A 21,897-nucleotide genomic window follows, 5' to 3' on the forward strand; every position below is an offset into this window, starting at 1 on the left:
AGTGCCCAGTGAATATCTGAAGGAAGCAACCAGTCATCCCGTGGCATTGTGAGTACCGACCTAACTCAGGGCTTCAGTGACTGTGTGCGGTTCTCTCCTTTTCTGAAGGCCCTTTTGTGTTAGAAGACTTCCATGACCTAATATCTAATATCTGATTATTAACATTACTAACATATGTATGAATGTGTCGGATCCTAACCCCCCTGGTGGTATTCCCGAGTGCAGCTCGGGGTTAACTTTCAGTACCACAAGCAGTAACCCCGAGCTACACTCGGGTGTACCCTGCAGCGCTTCTCCAGCGATCCCTCCAGCACTTACCTTGTCCTGCACTCTCGGGATGTCCCCTTGCAGTGTCCCCTGTAATGTCCTCCGGCTGATGCCGGCATCTGTCTTCCGGATTCCGTTCCCAGCGAGCATCGGGACGTACGGGGGACAGAACCGGCAGGAATTTCAAAAATGTAAAAAAGTGACATTCACTCAGTACACTAAAATCTGATAGTATTCCATTCCTGTATCAAACCATTTCACATACATTGTGTCCCGAGTGCTTTGTCCGGCGCCCTGCCTGCATTATTACTGTTCTTTCTGCCTGGAAACTGAGAAACGTCCATGGCGTCCAAAAAGCGTCCCTTTAGGTCAGACGCGGTTTTAGACCGGCTAGAGAACAGTGATAGTAAATCAGAACCACTTGCAGAATTGAGTGATAATGATTCGTGGGGGAAATTCCTCATCAGACACTGAAATCGATTCTGCGACTGAGCTCAGCGATGTGCAAACGTGGCGCTATATTTCACATTTCAGTATTTTTGGTTTGATTATGTTATTGAATTAAATGTATTATTATTATTATTATTTTTATGATTATTTATTATATTATAATTTATGAATTTGTGTTTCAAGTTTTATCCTCCCCGGGATGTTTACTAGACTCTTGTTCAGACAGATTTCAGTGAGTTATTCCTAAGAATTACAGGCCTACAATAAAAAAAAACATATTTCCATTGAAAATAATGTACCGCTTTGAGCACAGAAATACTGACATAATCAGACCGCTAGGGAGGTTAATGGAATAGTTGAGTTGTTATATTTCTATTTGTTCTAGATTGGGAAACGTAAGATAAACAGACTTTTATTTACACATGTGAAAGTATGTGGATATATATATATATATCTTGTTTTTTTTCTCTACATTCTAGCAAAACGTGGTAGTAATTAGTCATGAATTGGCTAGCTAGTTTTTCTTTTCCTCCCCCTTCTCTGTGGGTAGGAGCTATCACCCCCGGTTCACTTGCTATGGGGGCACCTACTGCCCCATGTGTCCATTTACACATGGAGCTGTGGTGCCCCCCCCCCTCTCTTCTCAGTGGTTCACTTGCTGTGATTTACAACAGCAGGAGCCAATGGCTCCCTATTCTGTCTCTGCCAATGAGAAGAGGGAGTCCCAGGATAGCCGAGACTCTAGTGCACATCGCTGGATCGAGAGGGGGCTTAGGTGAGTATTATAAGAGGATGGGGGGATGCTGCACACAGAAGGTTTTTGACCTTCATGCATAGAATACATGACGGTAAAAAAGCCTTTAGCCTTTACAACCACTTTAATGTTTCATTTTTCACCTACAGTTAGACCCCGTCCACAAACACAGCATAGTACAGTACAGCAGTTTACACAATTTTGCACAAATAGGGTCTCTAAAGATGTTAGGTAGTCAGGAAATTGTCTATCACATTCTGAGACACATTTTGAGAAGTAAAAAAAAAAGTTGTTTTTTGCAGGAACACCAATCAGCGCAGCACTGAAGGGTGCCGCTCACAGAATACATACGCCCATGCCTGATAAGAGACATGGTGAGTATTTTGCAGATCTAATTTTTTGTCACAAGGTTTTGAAAAATAAAATTAAATTAAAAAACACATTTTTGTTTTCTTTCTTCATTTTCCAAAAACCTGTAGCAACAAATGAGATCTGCAAAATACTCACCATGCCTTTTAACAAATATCTTGGGCTGTCTACTTTCCACGAGGCTTCATTTGGGGGGTGTTTGTGCTATCCTGGCATTTTAGGGCCTATGAAGCTAATATATAGTCAGTAAATCAAATGAAGATGTTATGCCCTTTAAAAGCCTGAAGGTGCTCATTGGTTTTGGGCCCCCACATGTGGCTAGGCTTCCAAAAAGTCTCACCCTTGTGGTATCCTTATACTCAGCCGAAGAAGCAAAATGTGTTTTGGGATGTAATTCCATGTATACCCATGTTGTGTGTGAGAAATATAAAAAAAAAAAGTGGTAAAAACTTAGTACATCATGGACTCAACATGCCTCTCAGCAAATACCTTAGGGTATATCCTTTCCAAAAAGAGGTCATTTGGGGGGTGTTTGTACTATCCTGGTATTTTAGCACCTCAAGAAATGTGACAGATAGTGAGAAAGTAAAACCTGCATACATTCCAGTACTGTAGGTATATCATGGTTTGTAGATGCTATAACTTTCACACAAACCAATTAACGTACACTTATTGGGATGTTTTTTTTTACCAAAGACATGTAGTAGAATACATTTTGACATAGATTTGTGAAGACATTTGATTTTATTGAATATGTTTTATAACAGAAATTAGAAAATTTTTGGTCTGTTTTTGTGTATATAATAAAAAATTAATGTGGGTTCACTCGGTGCGGCATACAACCTCTGATTCATACAGGAACTGCACCTCATTCCTGTTCAAATCATATGTGAGTTCTGTGCGGTGCAACTTGAGCCATATATTTTGTACGGCTCAAATCGCAGCTGCATTCGCACCAAAAAGGTGCAGGACCTGTTTTTTGGTCCGCACTAGGATTGAATTGCATGGGTATTCACACCCATGCTATCTGATTCTGCACATCACACCGCATTTTGTGGACCAATTTCAGGGTGTTGTTAACATAGACACCGGCAGGGGTCCGATTGTTATGCGTTGTGGAATTCGCACAGAAACCGCTGCAAATGACGCGCCTCATCAGTGTGAATCCAAGCTGAAAAACCCAGTGGTGATCAACAACCACCAAAATAAAGCTCTATTTGTGTGAAAAAAATTATATTAATTTCATTTGGGTACAGCGTTGCACAACCGCGCAATTGCCAGTTAACGTAACACAGACTGAGTAGCAAAAAAATGCGCAGTAGCAAAAAAGGAGCAGTATTGTTAAAGCTCTTTTGGCTGTACAGTACTCCGCCTCTGGATCACAGGAGTGCACTTCGTTCTGCACTCCTGTTCCCCTTTTCCAGCCAACAGCGGGCTAAAACCCGTCACTCAGCCTGTCCAGGCTTGACAAAAATCCCGACTTTACAGTTTGCATCCACCCAGATGCCTGGACCGGCAGCTGGCTCAGCTCCTCCCACCTCCTCCATAGGGGAAGGGCAGGGCAGAGAACCAAGGACTGACAGTCAAAGCTCTCTGTTCAGAGCAGAGTGGGAGAACTGAGCGATCAGCAGTGTTTGATCGCTCAATTCTCAGGTTAGAGCCGGCAGGGGACAGCTGCAGCTGGGATTGGTGCTGCAACCATCTAGTTATAATTTTTTATTCTTCTGTATTCCCACGCTTTTCTTTTAAAATATAACTTGTACGTAAATTTCTGTCACCCCTAAATGGTGCTAGCTCAAGCAGATGCCGTTGTCACCTTTAGGAAATGCCCCGTCATCCATGTTTGTATTGTGAATGTAATAATATTAATAAGAATAAGAATGTTGATGACCCCATAACAAACTAAACATTTTATATATTTTTTAGTCTTTGAAGTTTAAACTGAACAATGCTATAGAAGATCTCCCCTTTGCGGAAATCAATATAGGAGGAAGTGCAACATCGATTTCTCTGAAGTTGGCTCCAGCTGAGGGTCAGAAGTCCATCTGGACAGGGGCACTAACAAGAGGTATTATTATAGTAACTGACTAGAGTTTGTCTTCCCATCTTCTTGTGCTGGGAAATTTTAATTTTCTCCTAAAGAGGTTTATTTATAAAAATAATCACTTTGCAAATTTCTCAACATTCATGCAAACGTAACCAACAATACCTATAAGTTGGCAATATGTGTGAAATAATATGGGCAGCACATTGGCTAAGTGGTTAGCACTTCCGCCTAGCAGCAGTAGGTGGGCTGATTGAATTCCAACCACAGCACTACCTGAGTTTGTATGCGTAGCCAGGTGCTAACATAAGGCCCCTTTAGGAGAAAGAAAGATGGGCAGTGTAACGGAACCGGTACCCGACCACACTTGGGTATATTCCGCAGCTTCCCCTGTCCGAACACCATCCATGGACCACACCCTTGAAATCCCTCAGGAAATAGACAGCACCCAGCTCTTCTTAAACAGGAAGCCAACTCTACTTTATTTTACACAAACAACAGGATATATACAGAGGGCGGGGAAACAACCAAGAACAGGAAATACATCATCACCCCTCCCCATCCCATCAAGACACAGAACAATGGGATGAAACACATGGCAAAGGACATTGACCAACCCCCACACCAATACACAAACAGTACATCCCATAATAGTTGGCTGGACAGGAAGACACAGCACAATGGGGGGTAGCACATGGCAAACAGACAATGGACAGCCATGTGGTCTAGACAAAGGACAACACACAAATGCACAATACTGGGACATTCACATGTACACCCTGTACCCTTAAACAGGCACAGGGTGGGTTAAACATAATGATTTGGGGAGATGATACAGAGGTCCCCCCACCCCCAAAAGTCACTCCCGTCACAGGCAGCACAGTGGCTAAATGGTTAGCCCTTACGCCTGGCAGTACTAGGGTCATTGGTTTGAATCCCAACCATGGCACCACCTGCATGGAGTTTGCATGTTTTCCCTTTGCCTGCGTGGGATTCCTCTGGGTACTCCAGTTCAGGGGCGGACTGACAACTCATGGGGCCCCCAGGAAATAGGGGATCATGGGGCTCCTGTGTCCTTGCCCAAACTCAAAAAAGCCTATGAAAAGGTACCAGGGGCATCTCATGGGGCCCCCTACTGACCCTGGGCCCTCGGGCAGTGCCCGAGTTTCCAAATGATCAGTCCGCCCCTACTCCGGTTACCTCCCGCACTCCAAAGACATGCTAACCATTTAGCTACTGTGCTGCCCATAACTTAGAAGCTGATTGGCTACCAAGTACAGTTGCACCAGATTTTGCACTCTCCAGTATTAGTAAATCAACCCCAAAGTGTCTATAATGACATTTTTTTTGTTTCGGATAATGGAAGGATTAAACCCTTTGTTAAGTTTTTATTGCTGTCTGTGTCTCTAGTGGGGACATTCACCCTCTCTATCTATCCTGATTACTATTGACTCATGACAGAAAGCGATGGGAAACCAAAAGATTTTGAGATTTCGTTCAAGTAAGAGAAATGGGGAAATCCTATATAGAGAGGTTTCCACTCACTTCCCATCCTGATGACAATGTTTTACCAGACAGGAAGTAAACCGCAAAAATATTACAGACTTTCCCTAAGTTCCTTTCCTGTTTATAATGGTTTCAACAGACAGGAAATAAGGGCAAGCTGGCCTTCTAACAGAGTCCTGTAAAGCAGTAATAACCAGGGAGAGGTTCCAAACCTTAGCCGCTCCAACCAAAACCAAAATAATAGGATTTTAGCTTGACATACACTTTATAGTGTTGTAAGGGACAGTTTTATCTCCCCCGTAATGGCTGTGTGTGCTTTGATTTACTTGTATTCTTTCCTTGTCTCAGCCAAAAAGTCAACTCAGCATCAGGCTGTACGGTTCCCACAGAACCCAACCTGACTAGGTCTTCTCTAGGGGAAGATAATGATGGACTCTGGCCAATAGAATAACTCTTTACAGGACAGAGAGGACTATTCTGCTACAGTTGCAAGAAAAAGTATGTGAACCCCTTGGGATTACGTGGAGTTTTGCATGAATTGGGCATAAAATGTGCTCTGAACATCATCTAAGTCACAACAATAGAAGAACACAGTCTGCTGAACATAATACTACACAAACATTAGATGTTGCCATGGTTTAATTGCACATAACATGTAAACATTCACAGTGCATGGAGGAAAAAGTATGTGAACCTTTGGACTTAATAACTGGTTGACCCTCCTTTGGCAGCAATAACCTCAACCAAACGTTTCCTTTAGTTGCAGATCAGACCTGCACAACGATCTGGAGTAATTTTGTTAGCATGTGCCAGAGATTTCTGTAGGTCTTTAGCTGACACTCTGGGATTCTTCTTTACCTCATGCAGCATTCTGCGCTGTGCTCTTGCAGTCATTTTTACAGGACGACCACGCCTAGGGAGAGTAGCAACAGTGCTAAACTTTCTCCATTTGTAGACAGTCTGTCTTACCGTGGACACATGAACATCAAGGCTTTTGGAGATACTTTTGTAACCCTTTCCAGCTTCATGCAAGTCAACAATTCTTGATGGTAGGTCTTCTGAGAGCTCTTTTCTGCGTGGCATGGTTCACATCAGACAGTGCTTCTTGAAACCAGTAAACCCAAAACAGGTGTGTGTTTTTTAAGGGCAGGACAGCTGTCAGCAACACATCCAATATCATCACACTGATTGGAGTCAAGGTTGGCTCACTCCTGGCTCCAATTAGCTCTGAGAGAAGTCATTAAGCCAGGGCCTCAAATACTTTTTCCTCCCTGCACTGTGAATGTTTACATGTTATGTGCAATAAACCATGGCAACATCTAATGTTTGTGTAGTATTATGTTCAGCAGACTGTGTTCTTCTATTGTTGTGACTTAGATGACGTTCAGAGCACATTTTATGCCCAATTCATGCAAAACTCCACGTAATCCCAAGGGGTTCACATACTTTTTCTTGCAACTGTATATTGTTTCCTGAAGTGTACCAATAGAGATACTCAAGTTGCAATTCTCTTCATCTGCCTTTGTAAGGTGCTTTGCTAGTATGGCACAAGTCACAGAGACTTATGGCTAACTAACCCACATGAACTCCAAACAATAAGGATGTTCAAAGCAGTAAATGGTTTGAATATATCTGCCTTCCTTCTACTCCCACTTCATAAAAACACAAATATGATATCAGATGTTAGACTAGGTCCACCCATTGACACTCAGATAAGTGTTCCCTGTTCACTCAGAATGTTACCTGTAGTGTTGGACAATCAATAGCGCTGCAGTTCACATTTATATGATGGACCGACACAAAGTGGCACATAATTGTGAAGTGGAAGGAAAATGAGAAATGGTTTTCAAAATTTTTAAGAAATAAATCTGTGAAAAGTGTGGCGGCATTTGTATTCAGCCCCCCGGAGTCAATACTTTGTAGGACCCCCTTTGGCTGCAATTCCAGCTGCAAGTCTTTTTGGGGATGTCTCTTTGCACATCTAGAGAGGGACATTTCTGCCCATTCTTCTTTGCAGAATCCCTCAAGCTCTGTCAGATTGGATGGAGAGCGTCTGGGAACAGCAATTTTCAGGTCTGGCCACAGATTCTCCATTGGATTTCAGTCTGGACTGTGACTGGGCCATTCTAACACATGAAGATGCTTTGATCTAAACCATTCCATTGTAGCTCTGGCTGGATGTTTCGGGTCGTTGTCCTGCTGGAAGGGGAACCTCCGCCCCGGTCTCAAGTCTTTTGTAGTGTCAGGGCTCTGTCCACAGCAGAGGTACTCAGAGACCTGGTATTCCTGCCAGTACTTTGCATGGCAGCAGAAATGCACACTGGTGAACATCTATGCGCATTGGTGCATGGATGCAAGCAGGAACACACATGCGCACTGGTGCACAGTTACACACACATTAGTCCAGTTTGGTGCTAGATGGCCTTTATAAGGAAGCCCGTCACTCTCTCAAATTGCTGGTTGATCTCTGACTCCCCAGTACCTTTGTCCCATGTTCCCTTGCTATTGTGATCTGCTGTTACTGACTTGGCTTGTTCCTGGACATGTCTTCTCTGCCTGACTCCTGATCTGACCTTGGCTTGACTAATGGATATTCTCACTTGCTCTCCTGTGTATGACCCCAGCTATCCATCTGACTATGTCTGCTCTAATCCCCACATGGCATCTGACCCTGGCTCTGAACTGACTACTCTGCTTTCCTCTGCTACTCTGAAGACCCTAGCTCTCACAGGCACCACCTATCTGCAGACACCATTCCAGAGAATCAGCTGTGCTCCTGAGTGTACCTCTGACAAGTATTGTCAGTCAGATCATCTTTACAGGCACTCCTGCAGGCGACCCATGCTACTTTTGGCCTGACTCCTGTCCCATCTCCAGGGCAATCTGGAAGGGACGTCCTCTCTCCATTGGCCTCCAGCACCAGTTACGTGATATGCAGACTCTAACAGGTTTTCTTCTAAGATTGCCCTGTATTTAGCTCCATATATCTTCCCATCAACTCTGACCAGTTTCCCTGTCCCTGCTGAAGAAAAGCATCCCCACAACATGATGCTGCCACCATCATGTTTCACAGTGGGGATGGTGTGTTCAGGGTGATGTGCAGTGTTAGTTTTCTGCCACACATAACATTTTGCTTTTAGGCCAAAAAGTTCAATTGTGGAAGAAGGGGCTCTGGTCAGATGAGACCACAATTGAACTTTTTGGCCTAAAAGCAAAATGTTTGCTGTGTCCCCCACATGGCTTCTCAAAAACTGCAAACAGGACTTCTTATGGCTTTCTTCCAGCAATGACTTTCTTCTTGATACTCTTCCATAAAGGACAGATTTGTGGAGTGCATGACTAATAGTTGTCCTGTGGACAGATTCTCCCCCCTGAGCTGTGATCTCTGCAGCTCCTCCAGAGTTCTAATGGGCCTCTTGGCTAATTCTCTGATGAATGCTCTCCTTGCCCAGTCTGTCAGTTTAGGTGGACGGCCATGTCTTGGTAGGGTTGCAGTTGTGCCGTACTCTTTCCATTTTCGGATGATAGATTGAACAGTGCTCCGTGAGATGGTCAAAGCTTGGGATATGTTTTTATAACCTAACCCTGTTTTAAACTTCTCCACAGCTTTATCCCTGACCTGTCTGGTGTGTTCCTTGGCCTTCATGATGCTGTTTGTTCACTAATGTTCTCTAACAAACCACCTCTGATGACTTCACAGAACAGCGGGATTTATACTGAGATCACATGACACACAGGGGGACTCTATTTACTAATTAGGTGACATCTGAAGACAATTGGTTCCACTAGATTTTAGTTAGGGGTATCAGAGTAAAGGGGGCTGAATACAAATGCACACCACATTTTTCAGATATTTATTTGTAAAAAATTTTGAAAACTATTTCTTATTTTTCTTCCACTTCACAATGTGCCACTTTGTGTTGGTATATCACATTGAATCCCAATAAAATACATTGACGTTTTTGATTGTAACTAGAGATGAGCGAATTATTCAAAAATTCGATTCAACTGATTCGGCGAATTTGTGGAAAAAATTTGATTCGAGTCGAATATATTCGCTGCAAATTTAACTTATAAAAAGGGTGTTTCTAGGCTTCAGAGAGCCTTTATATTAGTGCAGAACACAGTACCTTTAATTTAAATGCCCTTGGAGTCTGCTGGGGAAGAGAAATAATACTGTCAGTCAGTATGACATGCAGATGAGTGCCGTCGATCTTAGAATCACCGCACACTTCACTCATTTGGGCAGTCACGGGGCCAAAACCAGAGTGTGGAGCCACAGTGTGGCGGTGGAGGCAGCAGCAATGGGAGGCCATACAGCACCCTATGACAAAATGGAACCCATCAGCAGTGTGAGGAGACCTGAAAGTGGCACATGGCAGAGTGTGGCGATGGAGACAGCAGCAATGGGAGGCCGTACAGGGACCCATGACACACTGTGGACCTGGCAGCAGCATGAGGAGGCGGTACAGGGGCCCATGGCAGATTAGGGGCCTGGCAGCAGCAATGGGAGGCCCGTAATCTGCCAGCACCCTATGACAAAATGGAACCCAGCAGCAGTGTGAGGAGACCTGAAAGTGGCACATGGCAGAGTGTGGCGATGGAGACAGCAGCAATGGGAGGCCGTACAGGGACCCACGACACACTCTGGACCTGGCAGCAGCGTGAGGAGGCGGTACAGGGGCCCATGACAGATTACGGGCCTGGCAGCAGCATGAGGAGTCGGTACGGGGGCCCATGGCAGATTACGGGCCTGGCAGCAGCATGAGGAGGCGGTACAGGGACCCATGACACACTCTGGACCTGGCAGCAGCATGAGGAGGCGGTACAGGGGCCCATGACAGATTACGGGCCTGGCAGCAGCATGAGGAGTCGGTACGGGGGCCCATTGCAGATTACGGGCCTGGCAGCAGCAATGGGAGGCCGTACAGGGACCCATGACACACTCTGGACCTGGCAGCAGCATGAGGAGGCGGTACAGGGGCCCATGACAGATTACGGGCCTGGCAGCAGCATGAGGAGTCGGTACGGGGGCCCATGGCAGATTACGGGCCTGGCAGCAGCAATGGGAGGCCGTACAGGGACCCATGACACACTCTGGACCTGGCAGCAGCATGAGGAGGCGGTACAAGGGCCCATGGCAGATTACGGGCCTGGCAGCAGCAATGGGAGGCCCGTAATCTGCCAGCACCGTATGACAAAATGGAACCCAGCAGGAGTGTGAGGAGACCTGAAAGTGGCACATGGCAGAGTGTGGCGATGGAGACAGCAGCAATGGGAGGCCGTACAGGGACCCATGACACACTCTGGACCTGGCAGCAGCATGAGGACGCGGTACAGGGGCCCATGACAGATTACGGGCCTGGCAGCAGCATGAGGAGTCGGTACGGGGGCCCATGGCAGATTACGGGCCTGGCAGCAGCATGAGGAGGCGGTACAGGGACCCATGACACACTCTGGACCTGGCAGCAGCATGAGGAGGCGGTACAGGGGCCCATGACAGATTACGGGCTTGGCAGCAGCATGAGGAGTCGGTACGGGGGCCCATGGCAGATTACGGGCCTGGCAGCAGCAATGGGAGGCCGTACAGGGACCTATGACACACTCTGGACCTGGCAGCAGCATGAGGAGGCGGTACAGGGGCCCATGGCAGATTACGGGCCTGGCAGCAGCAATGGGAGGCCCGTAATCTGCCAGCACCATATGACAAAATGGAACCCAGCAGCAGTGTGAGGAGACCTGAAAGTGGCACATGGCAGAGTGTGGCGATGGAGACAGCAGCAATGGGAGGCCGTACAGGGACCCATGACACACTCTGGACCTGGCAGCAGCATGAGGACGCGGTACAGGGGCCCATGACAGATTACGGGCCTGGCAGCAGCATGAGGAGTCGGTACGGGGGCCCATGGCAGATTACGGGCCTGGCAGCAGCATGAGGATGCGGTACAGGGACCCATGACACACTCTGGACCTGGCAGCAACATGAGGAGGCGGTACAGGGGCCCATGACAGATTACGGGCCTGGCAGCAGCATGAGGAGTCGGTACGGGGGCCCATGGCAGATTACGGGCCTGGCAGCAGCATGAGGCGGTACAGGGACCCATGACACACTCTGGACCTGGCAGCAGCATGAGGAGGCGGTACAGGGGCCCATGACAGATTACGGGCCTGGCAGCAGCATGAGGAGGCGGTAGGGGGGCCCATGGCAGATTAGGGGCCTGGCAGCAGCAATGGGAGGCCATACAGCACCCTATGACAAAATGGAACCCAGCAGCAGTGTGAGGAGACCTGAAAGTGGCACATGGCAGAGTGTGGCGATGGAGACAGTAGCAATGGGAGGCCGTACAGGGACCCATACCACACTGTGGACCTGGCAGCAGCGTGAGGAGGCGGTACAGGGGCCCATGGCAGATTAGGGGCCTGGCAGCAGCAATGGGAGGCCCGTAATCTGCCAGTACCCTATGACAAAATGGAACCCACCAGCAGTGTGAGGAGACCTGAAAGTGGCACATGGCAGAGTGTGGCGATGGAGACAGCAGCAATGGGAGGCCGTACAGGGACCCATGACACACTGTGGACCTGGCAGCAGCATAAGGAGGCGGTACAGGGGCCCATGGCAGATTAGGGGCCTGGCAGCAGCAATGGGAGGCCCGTAATCTGCCAGCACCCTATGACAAAATGGAACCCAGCAGCAGTGTGAGGAGACCTGAAAGTGGCACATGGCAGAGTGTGGCGATGGAGACAGTAGCAATGGGAGGCCGTACAGGGACCCATGACACACTGTGGACCTGGCAGCAGCATGAGGAGGCGGTACAGGGGCCCATGGCAGATTAGGGGCCTGGCAGCAGCAATGGGAGGCCCGTAATCTGCCAGCACCCTATGACAAAATGGAACCCAGCAGCAGTGTGAGGAGACCTGAAATTGGCACATGGCAGAGTGTGGCGATGGAGACAGCAGCAATGGGAGGCCGTACAGGGACCCATGACACACTCTGGACCTGGCAGCAGCATGAGGAGGCGGTACAGGGGCCCATGACAGATTACGGGCCTGGCAGCAGCATGAGGAGTCGGTACGGGGGCCCATGGCAGATTACGGGCCTGGCAGCAGCATGAGGAGGCGGTACAGGGACCCATGACACACTCTGGACCTGGCAGCAGCATGAGGAGGCGGTACAGGGGCCCATGACAGATTACGGGCCTGGCAGCAGCATGAGGAGTCGGTACGGGGGCCCATGGCAGATTACGGGCCTGGCAGCAGCAATGGGAGGCCGTACAGGGACCCATGACACACTCTGGACCTGGCAGCAGCATGAGGAGGCGGTACAGGGGCCCATGACAGATTACGGGCCCGGCAGCAGCATGAGGAGTCGGTACGGGGGCCCATGGCAGATTACGGGCCTGGCAGCAGCAATGGGAGGCCGTACAGGGACCCATGACACACTCTGGACCTGGCAGCAGCATGAGGAGGCGGTACAGGGGCCCATGACAGATTACGGGCCTGGCAGCAGCATGAGGAGTCGGTACGGGGGCCCATGGCAGATTACGGGCCTGGCAGCAGCATGAGGAGGCGGTACAGGGACCCATGACACACTCTGGACCTGGCAGCAGCATGAGGAGGCGGTACAGGGGCCCATGACAGATTACGGGCCTGGCAGCAGCATGAGGAGGCGGTAGGGGGGCCCATGGCAGATTACGGGCCTGGCAGCAGCAATGGGAGGCCCGTAATCTGCCAGCACCCTATGACAAAATGGAACCCACCAGCAGTGTGAGGAGACCTGAAAGTGGCACATGGCAGAGTGTGGCGATGGAGACAGCAGCAATGGGAGGCCGTACAGGGACCCATGACACACTCTGGACCTGGCAGCAGCGTGAGGAGGCGGTACAGGGGCCCATGGCAGATTAGGGGCCTGGCAGCAGCAATGGGAGGCCCGTAATCTGCCAGCACCCTATGACAAAATGGAACCCAGCAGCAGTGTGAGGAGACCTGAAAGTGGCACATGGCAGAGTGTGGCGATGGAGACGGCAGCAATGGGAGGCCGTACAGGGACCCATGACACACTCTGGACCTGGCAGCAGCGTGAGGAGGCGGTACAGGGGCCCATGGCAGATTAGGGGCCTGGCAGCAGCATTGGGAGGCCCGTAATCTGCCAGCACCCTATGACAAAATGGAACCCACCAGCAGTGTGAGGAGACCTGAAAGTGGCACATGGCAGAGTGTGGCGATGGAGACAGCAGCAATGGGAGGCCGAATAGGGACCCATGACACACTGTGGACCTGGCAGCAGCATGAGGAGGCGGTACAGGGGCCCATGGCAGATTAGGGGCCTGGCAGCTGCAATGGGAGGCCCGTAATCTGCCAGCACCCTATGACAAAATGGAACCCACCAGCAGTGTGAGGAGACCTGAAAGTGGCACATGGCAGAGTGTGGCGATGGAGACAGCAGCAATGGGAGGCCGTACAGGGACCCATGACACACTCTGGACCTGGCAGCAGCATGAGGAGGCGGTACAGGGGCCCATGGCAGATTATGGCCTGGCAGCAGCAATGGGAGGCCCGTAATCTGCCAGCACCCTATGACAAAATGGAACCCAGCAGCAGTGTGAGGAGACCTGAAAGTGGCACATGGCAGAGTGTGGCGATGGAGACAGCAGCAATGGGAGGCCGTACAGGGACCCATGACACACTCTGGACCTGGCAGCAGCATGAGGAGGCGGTACAGGGGCCCATGGCAGATTAGGGGCCTGGCAGCAGCAATGGGAGGCCCGTAATCTGCCAGCACCCTATGACAAAATGGAACCCAGCAGCAGTGTGAGGAGACCTGAAAGTGGCACATGGCAGAGTGTGGCGATAAAGACAGCAGCAATGGGAGGCCGAACAGGGACCTATGACACACTGTGGACCTGGCAGCAGCGTGAGGAGGCGGTACAGGGGCCCATGGCAGATTAGGGGCCTGGCAGCAGCAATGGGAGGCCCGTAATCTGCCAGCACCCTATGACAAAATGGAACCCAGCAGCAGTGTGAGGAGACCTGAAAGTGGCACATGGCAGAGTGTGGCGATGGAGACAGCAGCAATGGGAGGCCGTACAGGGACCCATGACACACTCTGGACCTGGCAGCAGCATGAGGAGGCGGTACAGGGGCCCATGGCAGAATAGGGGCCTGGCAGCAGCAATGGGAGGCCCGTAATCTGCCAGCACCCTATGACAAAATGGAACCCACCAGCAGTGTGAGGAGACCTGAAAGTGGCACATGGCAGACTGTGGCGATGGAGACAGCAGCAATGGGAGGCCGTACAGGGACCCATGACACACTGTGGACCTGGCAGCAGCGTGAGGAGGCGGTACAGGGACCCATGGCAGATTACGGGCCTGGCAGCAGCAATGGGAGGCCCGTAATCTGCCAGCACCCTATGACAAAATGGAACCCACCAGCAGTGGAGCTGGTGCTCTACTCCGTGGCCGTTTGCCTCCACTGACACTGCTGCGACCCTGCTGCCTCCTGGGCAACCCACCGACTGTTTTGCTCGCTGCCAAGCTGGCACCCTCTTCTCCTGATGATGCGGAAGCAATAGCCTGATGACGACGAGGCTGCCAAGTGCAATCAGCCTCATCATCATCAATTAGGGTCTCCGCCTCACTACTAGCCCCCTCGGCTGCGTGTGGGTCAGGAGACAGACCTGTCTCTAGACCGGCTACCGAGCCACTCTCCTCGCCAGTACTTCTTCGCCTGGCTGCTGAAGAGGCGGATGTCTCCCCCCATTCCTGACCGTTCTCTGTTAGCTCTTCCTCACTGTACAGTGGGGCTGAGCCCACAGCATGCGATACTTCGCTTGGTGAGGGAAAACCAAAGGACAGAGGCAGGTAGAGGACACGTGATTTCAGTGGGCTTGCTCCCGGGCCATGCCAACTAACGGTTGTGTCTGACGTACCCACTGACCATTGGCTGTAGGTGTCAGAGGTGACCTGGGAAGAGGAAGACGACCGAGCCAACCAATCGATGACGGCAGGGTTGTCGGTGGAGACACGACCGCTGGATGACACTGGGAGCACTGGCCTCTGGCTGCGACTAGTGCTGCCTCGACCCCTTCCTCTGCTGCCACGTCTGCTCGCTCCTGAAATATTGCCTCCTCTGCCACTCCTCTGCGTGTTGTCTGACATACTCTTTAATTCAATGATTCTGTGTCCCTGAGTAACGATTCTGTGTCCCTGAGTAACAGTTCTGTGTCCCTGAGTAACAATTTTGTGTCCCTGAGTAACAATTGTGTGTCCCTGAGTAACAATTCTGTGTCTGTCCCTGAGTAACAATTCTGTGTCCCTGAGTAACAGTTCTGTGTCCCTGAGTAACAATTCTGTGTCCCTGAGTAACAGTTCTGTGTCCCTGAGTAACAGTTCTGTGTCCCTCAGTAACAGTTCTGTGTCCCTCAGTAACAATTCTGTGTCTGTCCCTGAGTAACAGTTCTGTGTCCCTGAGTAACAGTTCTGTGTCCCTGAGTAACAGTTCTGTGTCCCTCAGTAACAATTATGTGTCCCTCAGTAACAATTATGTGTCCCTCAGTAACAATTCTGTGTCTGTCCCTGAGTAACAGTTCTGTGTCCCTGAGTAACAGTTCTGTGTCCCTGAGTAACAGTTCTGTTTCTGTCCCTGAGTAACAATTCTGTGTCCCTCAGTAACAATTCTGTGTCCCTCAGTAACAATTCTGTGTCCCTCAGTAACAATTCTGTGTCTGTCCCTGAGTAACAATTCTGTGTCCCTCAGTAACAATTCTGTGTCCCTCAGTAACAATTCTGTGTCTGTCCCTGAGTAACAGTTCTGTGTCCCTGAGTAACAGTTCTGTGTCCCTGAGTAACAGTTCTGTGTCCCTGAGTAACAGTTCTGTGTCTGTCCCTGAGTAACAATTCTGTGTCCCTCAGTAACAATTCTGTGTCCCTCAGTAACAATTCTGTGTCTGTCCCTGAGTAACAGTTCTGTGTCCCTGAGTAACAGTTCTGTGTCCCTGAGTAACAGTTCTGTGTCCCTGAGTAACAGTTCTGTGTCTGTCCCTGAGTAACAATTCTGTGTCCCTCAGTAACAATTCTGTGTCCCTCAGTAACAATTCTGTGTCCCTCAGTAACAATTCTGTGTCTGTCCCTGAGTAACAGTTCTGTGTCCCTGAGTAACAGTTCTGTGTCCCTGAGTAACAGTTCTGTGTCCCTCAGTAACAATTCTGTGTCCCTCAGTAACAATTCTGTGTCCCTCAGTAACAATTCTGTGTCTGTCCCTGAGTAACAGTTCTTTTTCCCTGAGTAACAGTTCTGTGTCCCTGAGTAACAGTTCTGTGTCCCTCAGTAACAATTCTGTGTCTGTCCCTGAGTAACAATTCTGTGTCCCTCAGTAACAATTCTGTGTCCCTCAGTAACAATTCTGTGTCTGTCCCTGAGTAACAATTCTGTGTCCCTCAGTAACAATTCTGTGTCCCTCAGTAACAAACCTGTGTCCCTCAGTAACAATTCTGTGTCTGTCCCTGAGTAACAATTCTGTGTCCATGAGTAACAGTTCTGTGTCCCTGAGTAACAGTTCTGTGTCCCTGAGTAACAGTTCTGTGTCTGTCCCTGAGTAACAATTCTGTGTCCCTCAGTAACAATTCTGTGTCCCTCAGTAACAATTCTGTGTCCCTCAGTAACAATTCTGTGTCTGTCCCTGAGTAACAGTTCTGTGTCCCTGAGTAACAGTTCTGTGTCCCTGAGTAACAGTTCTGTGTCCCTCAGTAACAATTCTGTGTCCCTCAGTAACAATTCTGTGTCCCTCAGTAACAATTCTGTGTCTGTCCCTGAGTAACAGTTCTGTGTCCCTGAGTAACAGTTCTGTGTCCCTGAGTAACAGTTCTGTGTCCCTCAGTAACAATTCTGTGTCTGTCCCTCAGTAACAATTCTGTGTCCCTCAGTAACAATTCTGTGTCCCTCAGTAACAATTCTGTGTCTGTCCCTGAGTAACAGTTCTGTGTCCCTGAGTAACAGTTCTGTGTCCCTCAGTAACAATTCTGTGTCCCTCAGTAACAATTCTGTGTCTGTCCCTGAGTAACAATTCTGTGTCCCTCAGTAACAATTCTGTGTCCCTCAGTAACAATTCTGTGTCTGTCCCTGAGTAACAATTCTGTGTCCATGAGTAACAGTTCTGTGTCCCTGAGTAACAGTTCTGTGTCCCTGAGTAACAGTTCTGTGTCTGTCCCTGAGTAACAATTCTGTGTCCCTCAGTAACAATTCTGTGTCCCTCAGTAACAATTCTGTGTCCCTCAGTAACAATTCTGTGTCTGTCCCTGAGTAACAGTTCTGTGTCCCTGAGTAACAGTTCTGTGTCCCTGAGTAACAGTTCTGTGTCCCTCAGTAACAATTCTGTGTCCCTCAGTAACAATTCTGTGTCTGTCCCTGAGTAACAGTTCTGTGTCCCTGAGTAACAGTTCTGTGTCCCTGAGTAACAGTTCTGTGTCCCTCAGTAACAATTCTGTGTCTGTCCCTGAGTAACAATTCTGTGTCCCTCAGTAACAATTCTGTGTCCCTCAGTAACAATTCTGTGTCCCTCAGTAACAATTCTGTGTCTTTCCCTGAGTAACAGTTCTGTGTCCCTGAGTAACAGTTCTGTGTCCCTGAGTAACAGTTCTGTGTCCCTGAGTAACAGTTCTGTGTCCCTCAGTAACAATTCTGTGTCTGTCCCTGAGTAACAATTCTGTGTCCCTCAGTAACAATTCTGTGTCCCTCAGTAACAATTCTGTGTCTGTCCCTGAGTAACAGTTCTGTGTCCCTGAGTAACAATTCTGTGTCCCTAAGTAACGATTCTGTGTCCCTAAAGTATCTGTGGCCCTAACTCTGTCCCTAATACAGAGAGGTCTGTCTCTCTTGAATGACTGGAGGCAAATGGAGAATTGTAAGATGGCCGCAATTTATAGCTCCACCATTACACAGTGCTGGCTGGCTGGCTGCTGATTGGCTAATGCGATCACATGTCATGAATGAATGCATTATGGGTCAGCGCGCCTTGTCTGCGCGCCTTCCCAGAGATCCCCGCTCCGTCGCCACACATGTCGCTGCCATTTTAGGAAAAATTTTTCCTAATATTCAAAACGAATTCCACTTCGCCAAGTTCGATTCGCTCATCTCTAGTTGTAACATGACAACATGGGGAACATTTCAAGGGAGAGGAAGACTTTTCAAGGCACTGTACTTTTTATTAGGAATGATTCCATTGTTCCTGTACATGTGTGCATGAAATAATTGATAGGAAGCTATAAATACTGCCTGATAATAATGTAACCTTATATTTTCAGCTGATTTGGAAGACCAGTCAGAGATGGTGAAACAGACCGGTATGTTGGAACTTCCATTGTCACAGCAATTGGGCTGAAAATAATAAACATTAGAACATATAAGAAAGATGGCAGAAAAAAACCAAATGGTCCATCGTGTCTGTCTTAATGGTTTTTTATTTACCTTTTTCTGCTAAAAGACCTATGTTTATACCAAACATGTTTTCACTTACTGTTGATTGTCTCACTTTTCAGCCATGTCCCCCCTTTTCCTTCTTTCCTCCAGACTGTATATATAAGTTCCTGAAGTCTCTAATGATATGTTTGTATATATCACTTCTTAAAGTTGACCATTCATTAACCATTAGCCGCCCGGCCAATGGCCGTTTGGCGGCTTCAAAAGTGTCTCTGCACTCCATGTGCACGCCATTTGGCGTGCTCCCGCACATGCGCAGTTTGCGCTAATGCAGAGCGGCGCAGCAGTGCGATCTGTCACCGGCCGTGCACCTCGGACACGGCAGATGACAGATCCGAGTACCGGCTCCCGTTGCTGGTACCATGTGACCTGCTGTGACCAATCACAGCAGGTCACATGACAGTTGTATACAATGGATGGCTTCATTCATGATGCCATCCATTGTATACTAGTGCCTAGCTGTGAATGGTCACAGCTAATCACATGCACATGTCATGTGATTAGCTGTGACCAAATCACAGCTAAGCACAAAAAAAAAAAAAAAAAAAAAGCTGAATGAATTGATTTAATTCAGGTAAATGCTTGCTTATAGCAAAGTAATTCTTTGCTATAAGCAAATTGTGTGAAAAAAAAAAAAAAAAAAATACTGATCACTTCCCCAAAGTAGTACAATGTTACTATGGTAACATTGTACTACTTTGGTCATAGTAAAATATGAAAAAAAATAAAAAAATAAAAAAAAATGTAATAAAAAATTCAAATATAATAAAAAAAAAATATATATATATATATATTTTTTTTCATACTGTCACCAGTCAGTGTCCCTGTTCACCGCCATGCCAGTTATATGATGACGCTGTACTGCACTGGTGACAGTATGTAAAAAAAAAATAGTGAAAATAATTTTTTTAATTTTTTCATTTTCCGAAAAATTATGACAAAAAAATACAACTTCAAAAAACTTGCCATTCCTCTTATGAAGTACGTCGGACTGTCTACTCTGCAAAAAGGGGTCATTTGGGGATATCTGTACTGTTCTGACATTCTTGGACCTCAAGAAATTAGATTGGCAGTCAGTACTTCAGGATTGATCAATAATCAGATCTATACCATAGTTTGTGAACTCTATAACTTTCCTACAAGCTAAAAAATACATCCTAATTTGGGTTATTTTCACCAAAGACATGTAGCAGAATACATCTCGGCCTAAATTTATGAAGAACAATTATTTATTTGTAAACTTTTATAACAGAAACAAAGAAAAATGTGTTTTTTTTTCAAAATTTTTGGTCTTTTTTTTGTTAATTTAGCAAAAAATAAAAACCCCAGCGGTGATTAAATACCACCAAAAGAAAGCTCTAGTTGTGTGAAGAAAATGATAAAATTTTAGTTTGGGTACAGTATGACCGCGCAATTGTCATTCAAAGTGTGAGAGCGCTGAAACCTGAAAAATGGCCTGGGCAGGAAGGTGTAAAATTGCCCGGTATTGAAACGGTTAAAACTCACCCTTAAAATGAATAAACAGGGCTTTTGCCCATATCTCCAAATCAAGTTACTACTTTGAAAACTCTGTGGGTAGGTGCATCGTGGTGTGGTGGCAGAAAACACTTCCAGTGAAGAGAAATGGAAATATATTTTGTAATGAACGTTCGGTAATACACAACAGACCTGGCAGGAAGGCAACCCAACCAGGAACACTCACAGCATGCAACAGCAGTGTGTCAGTAAAAGCAGGCCTCAGGTGTGCAGACAGTGTCTGTCTCGAGGGTGGAATGCGGCCTGGCTGGTCCATACTCAAGTGGGGAGGCTTCCACATAGGATGGCATATCCCTGCACTTCTCTGACAGTATGCACTTATCCTGCCAGATGGGTTATCCCGTTCCTTCTCAGGCTACAAGCAAAAATGCGCACCAAACCTGGGAGACAGGGTTTTAAATAGACACAGCCTGACCCAAGATGGCCGCAAAAGTCTCATGGGGTGCCAGCATGAAATGCAATGACCCCCAATGACCCAGGAAACCATAGAGAAACTAAGTTCTTCTGGACCTCCTCTCCTGTTGCAGTGTTGAGTTCCACCTGCAGCGGAGAAAGCAGACTGGACCTGCCTGCAACTCACTCATTAAAAAAATGTGGCTCTTAAGCTTCCTATGCAAAGGTCCTTCTTTTTAATTAAACCCTGTCTGTTAGCCGTGCAACGAGATAAAGGTCCAGCAACGGAAAAAAGCAACTATGTCTACCTTCTTCTTTAAGAATAATCACTGCAAAAATGACCCAAACTAAGAGATTTCACATCCCAACATTTAGGTGAAAATTCAGCAAATGTCTCAGATACCTACACGCCATTTAAAAAAAAACAAAAAAACAATTTATAAAAAAAATATCTTTTTATTCACACAGGTGAATCTGGCGAACATTTTGTGATGAAGCACAGAGCGGCCCTCATACAAAGAATAGTTTCTACTGACTCAGTCATAGACGACCTGCTTAGTAAAAAAATCTTAGCACGTGAAGAATGCGATAACGTAAGCAGCAGGTCAACCCCACAGGACAAGATGAGGACGATCTACGATTATGTGAGTCGCTTGGGAAAGAAAGAAAAGGATTCCTTCTATGAGGTCCTCAAGAAACACAATGCTGGGGTCATCAAGGATCTGGAGGCTAAAAGATAAACACATGATGTAGCATTATATGAGAATGGCCATCTTTGGGGAAGAAATGGTATAATCTCTGTGGTTTCTGTCTGTAATCTCTAATCTTTTGTGAATGTTGAGTTTAGAGATGAGCGAATCGAACCAGGCGAACCGGAATTCGAGTCGAATTTCAGGAAATATTCGATTCGCGTCGAAACCGAAATTTTGCCTACTTCGGGTGCGCGAATCGAAGATTTCCCGATCAGCCGGCAAAAGTGTCCCTGCAGTGAGCTCCGCTATTTCTGACAGTTCTCTGACAGAAGGAACACATGTTTAGCGGTTGAAACATTGTATCTATTAGTTTACATTTAGGATACAGATGTTTCAACCGCTGTACATGTGAAG

General features: G+C 47.6%; 1 protein-coding gene across 1 annotated transcript in view; it reads left to right on the forward strand.

Moving 5' to 3' along the window:
• LOC149435975 (NACHT, LRR and PYD domains-containing protein 1b allele 3-like) overlaps positions 1 to 21,539 on the forward strand; it is a 49,095-nt gene extending 27,556 nt beyond the window's left edge. Inside the window, exons 6-8 of the mRNA XM_089662192.1 lie at positions 3,767 to 3,908; positions 18,688 to 18,726; positions 21,260 to 21,539. Coding sequence (XP_089518318.1) covers positions 3,767 to 3,908; positions 18,688 to 18,726; positions 21,260 to 21,531 — 453 coding nt within the window. The 3' untranslated portion in view covers positions 21,532 to 21,539. The remainder of the gene's footprint in view (positions 1 to 3,766; positions 3,909 to 18,687; positions 18,727 to 21,259) is intronic.
• The last annotated feature ends 358 nt before the right edge of the window (positions 21,540 to 21,897 follow it).

This window comes from Staurois parvus, unplaced genomic scaffold, assembly GCF_062004578.1.
Source record: "Staurois parvus isolate SC_StPar_1 unplaced genomic scaffold, SC_StPar_1.0 ptg001435l, whole genome shotgun sequence".
NCBI classification, from domain to species: Eukaryota; Metazoa; Chordata; class Amphibia; order Anura; family Ranidae; genus Staurois; species Staurois parvus.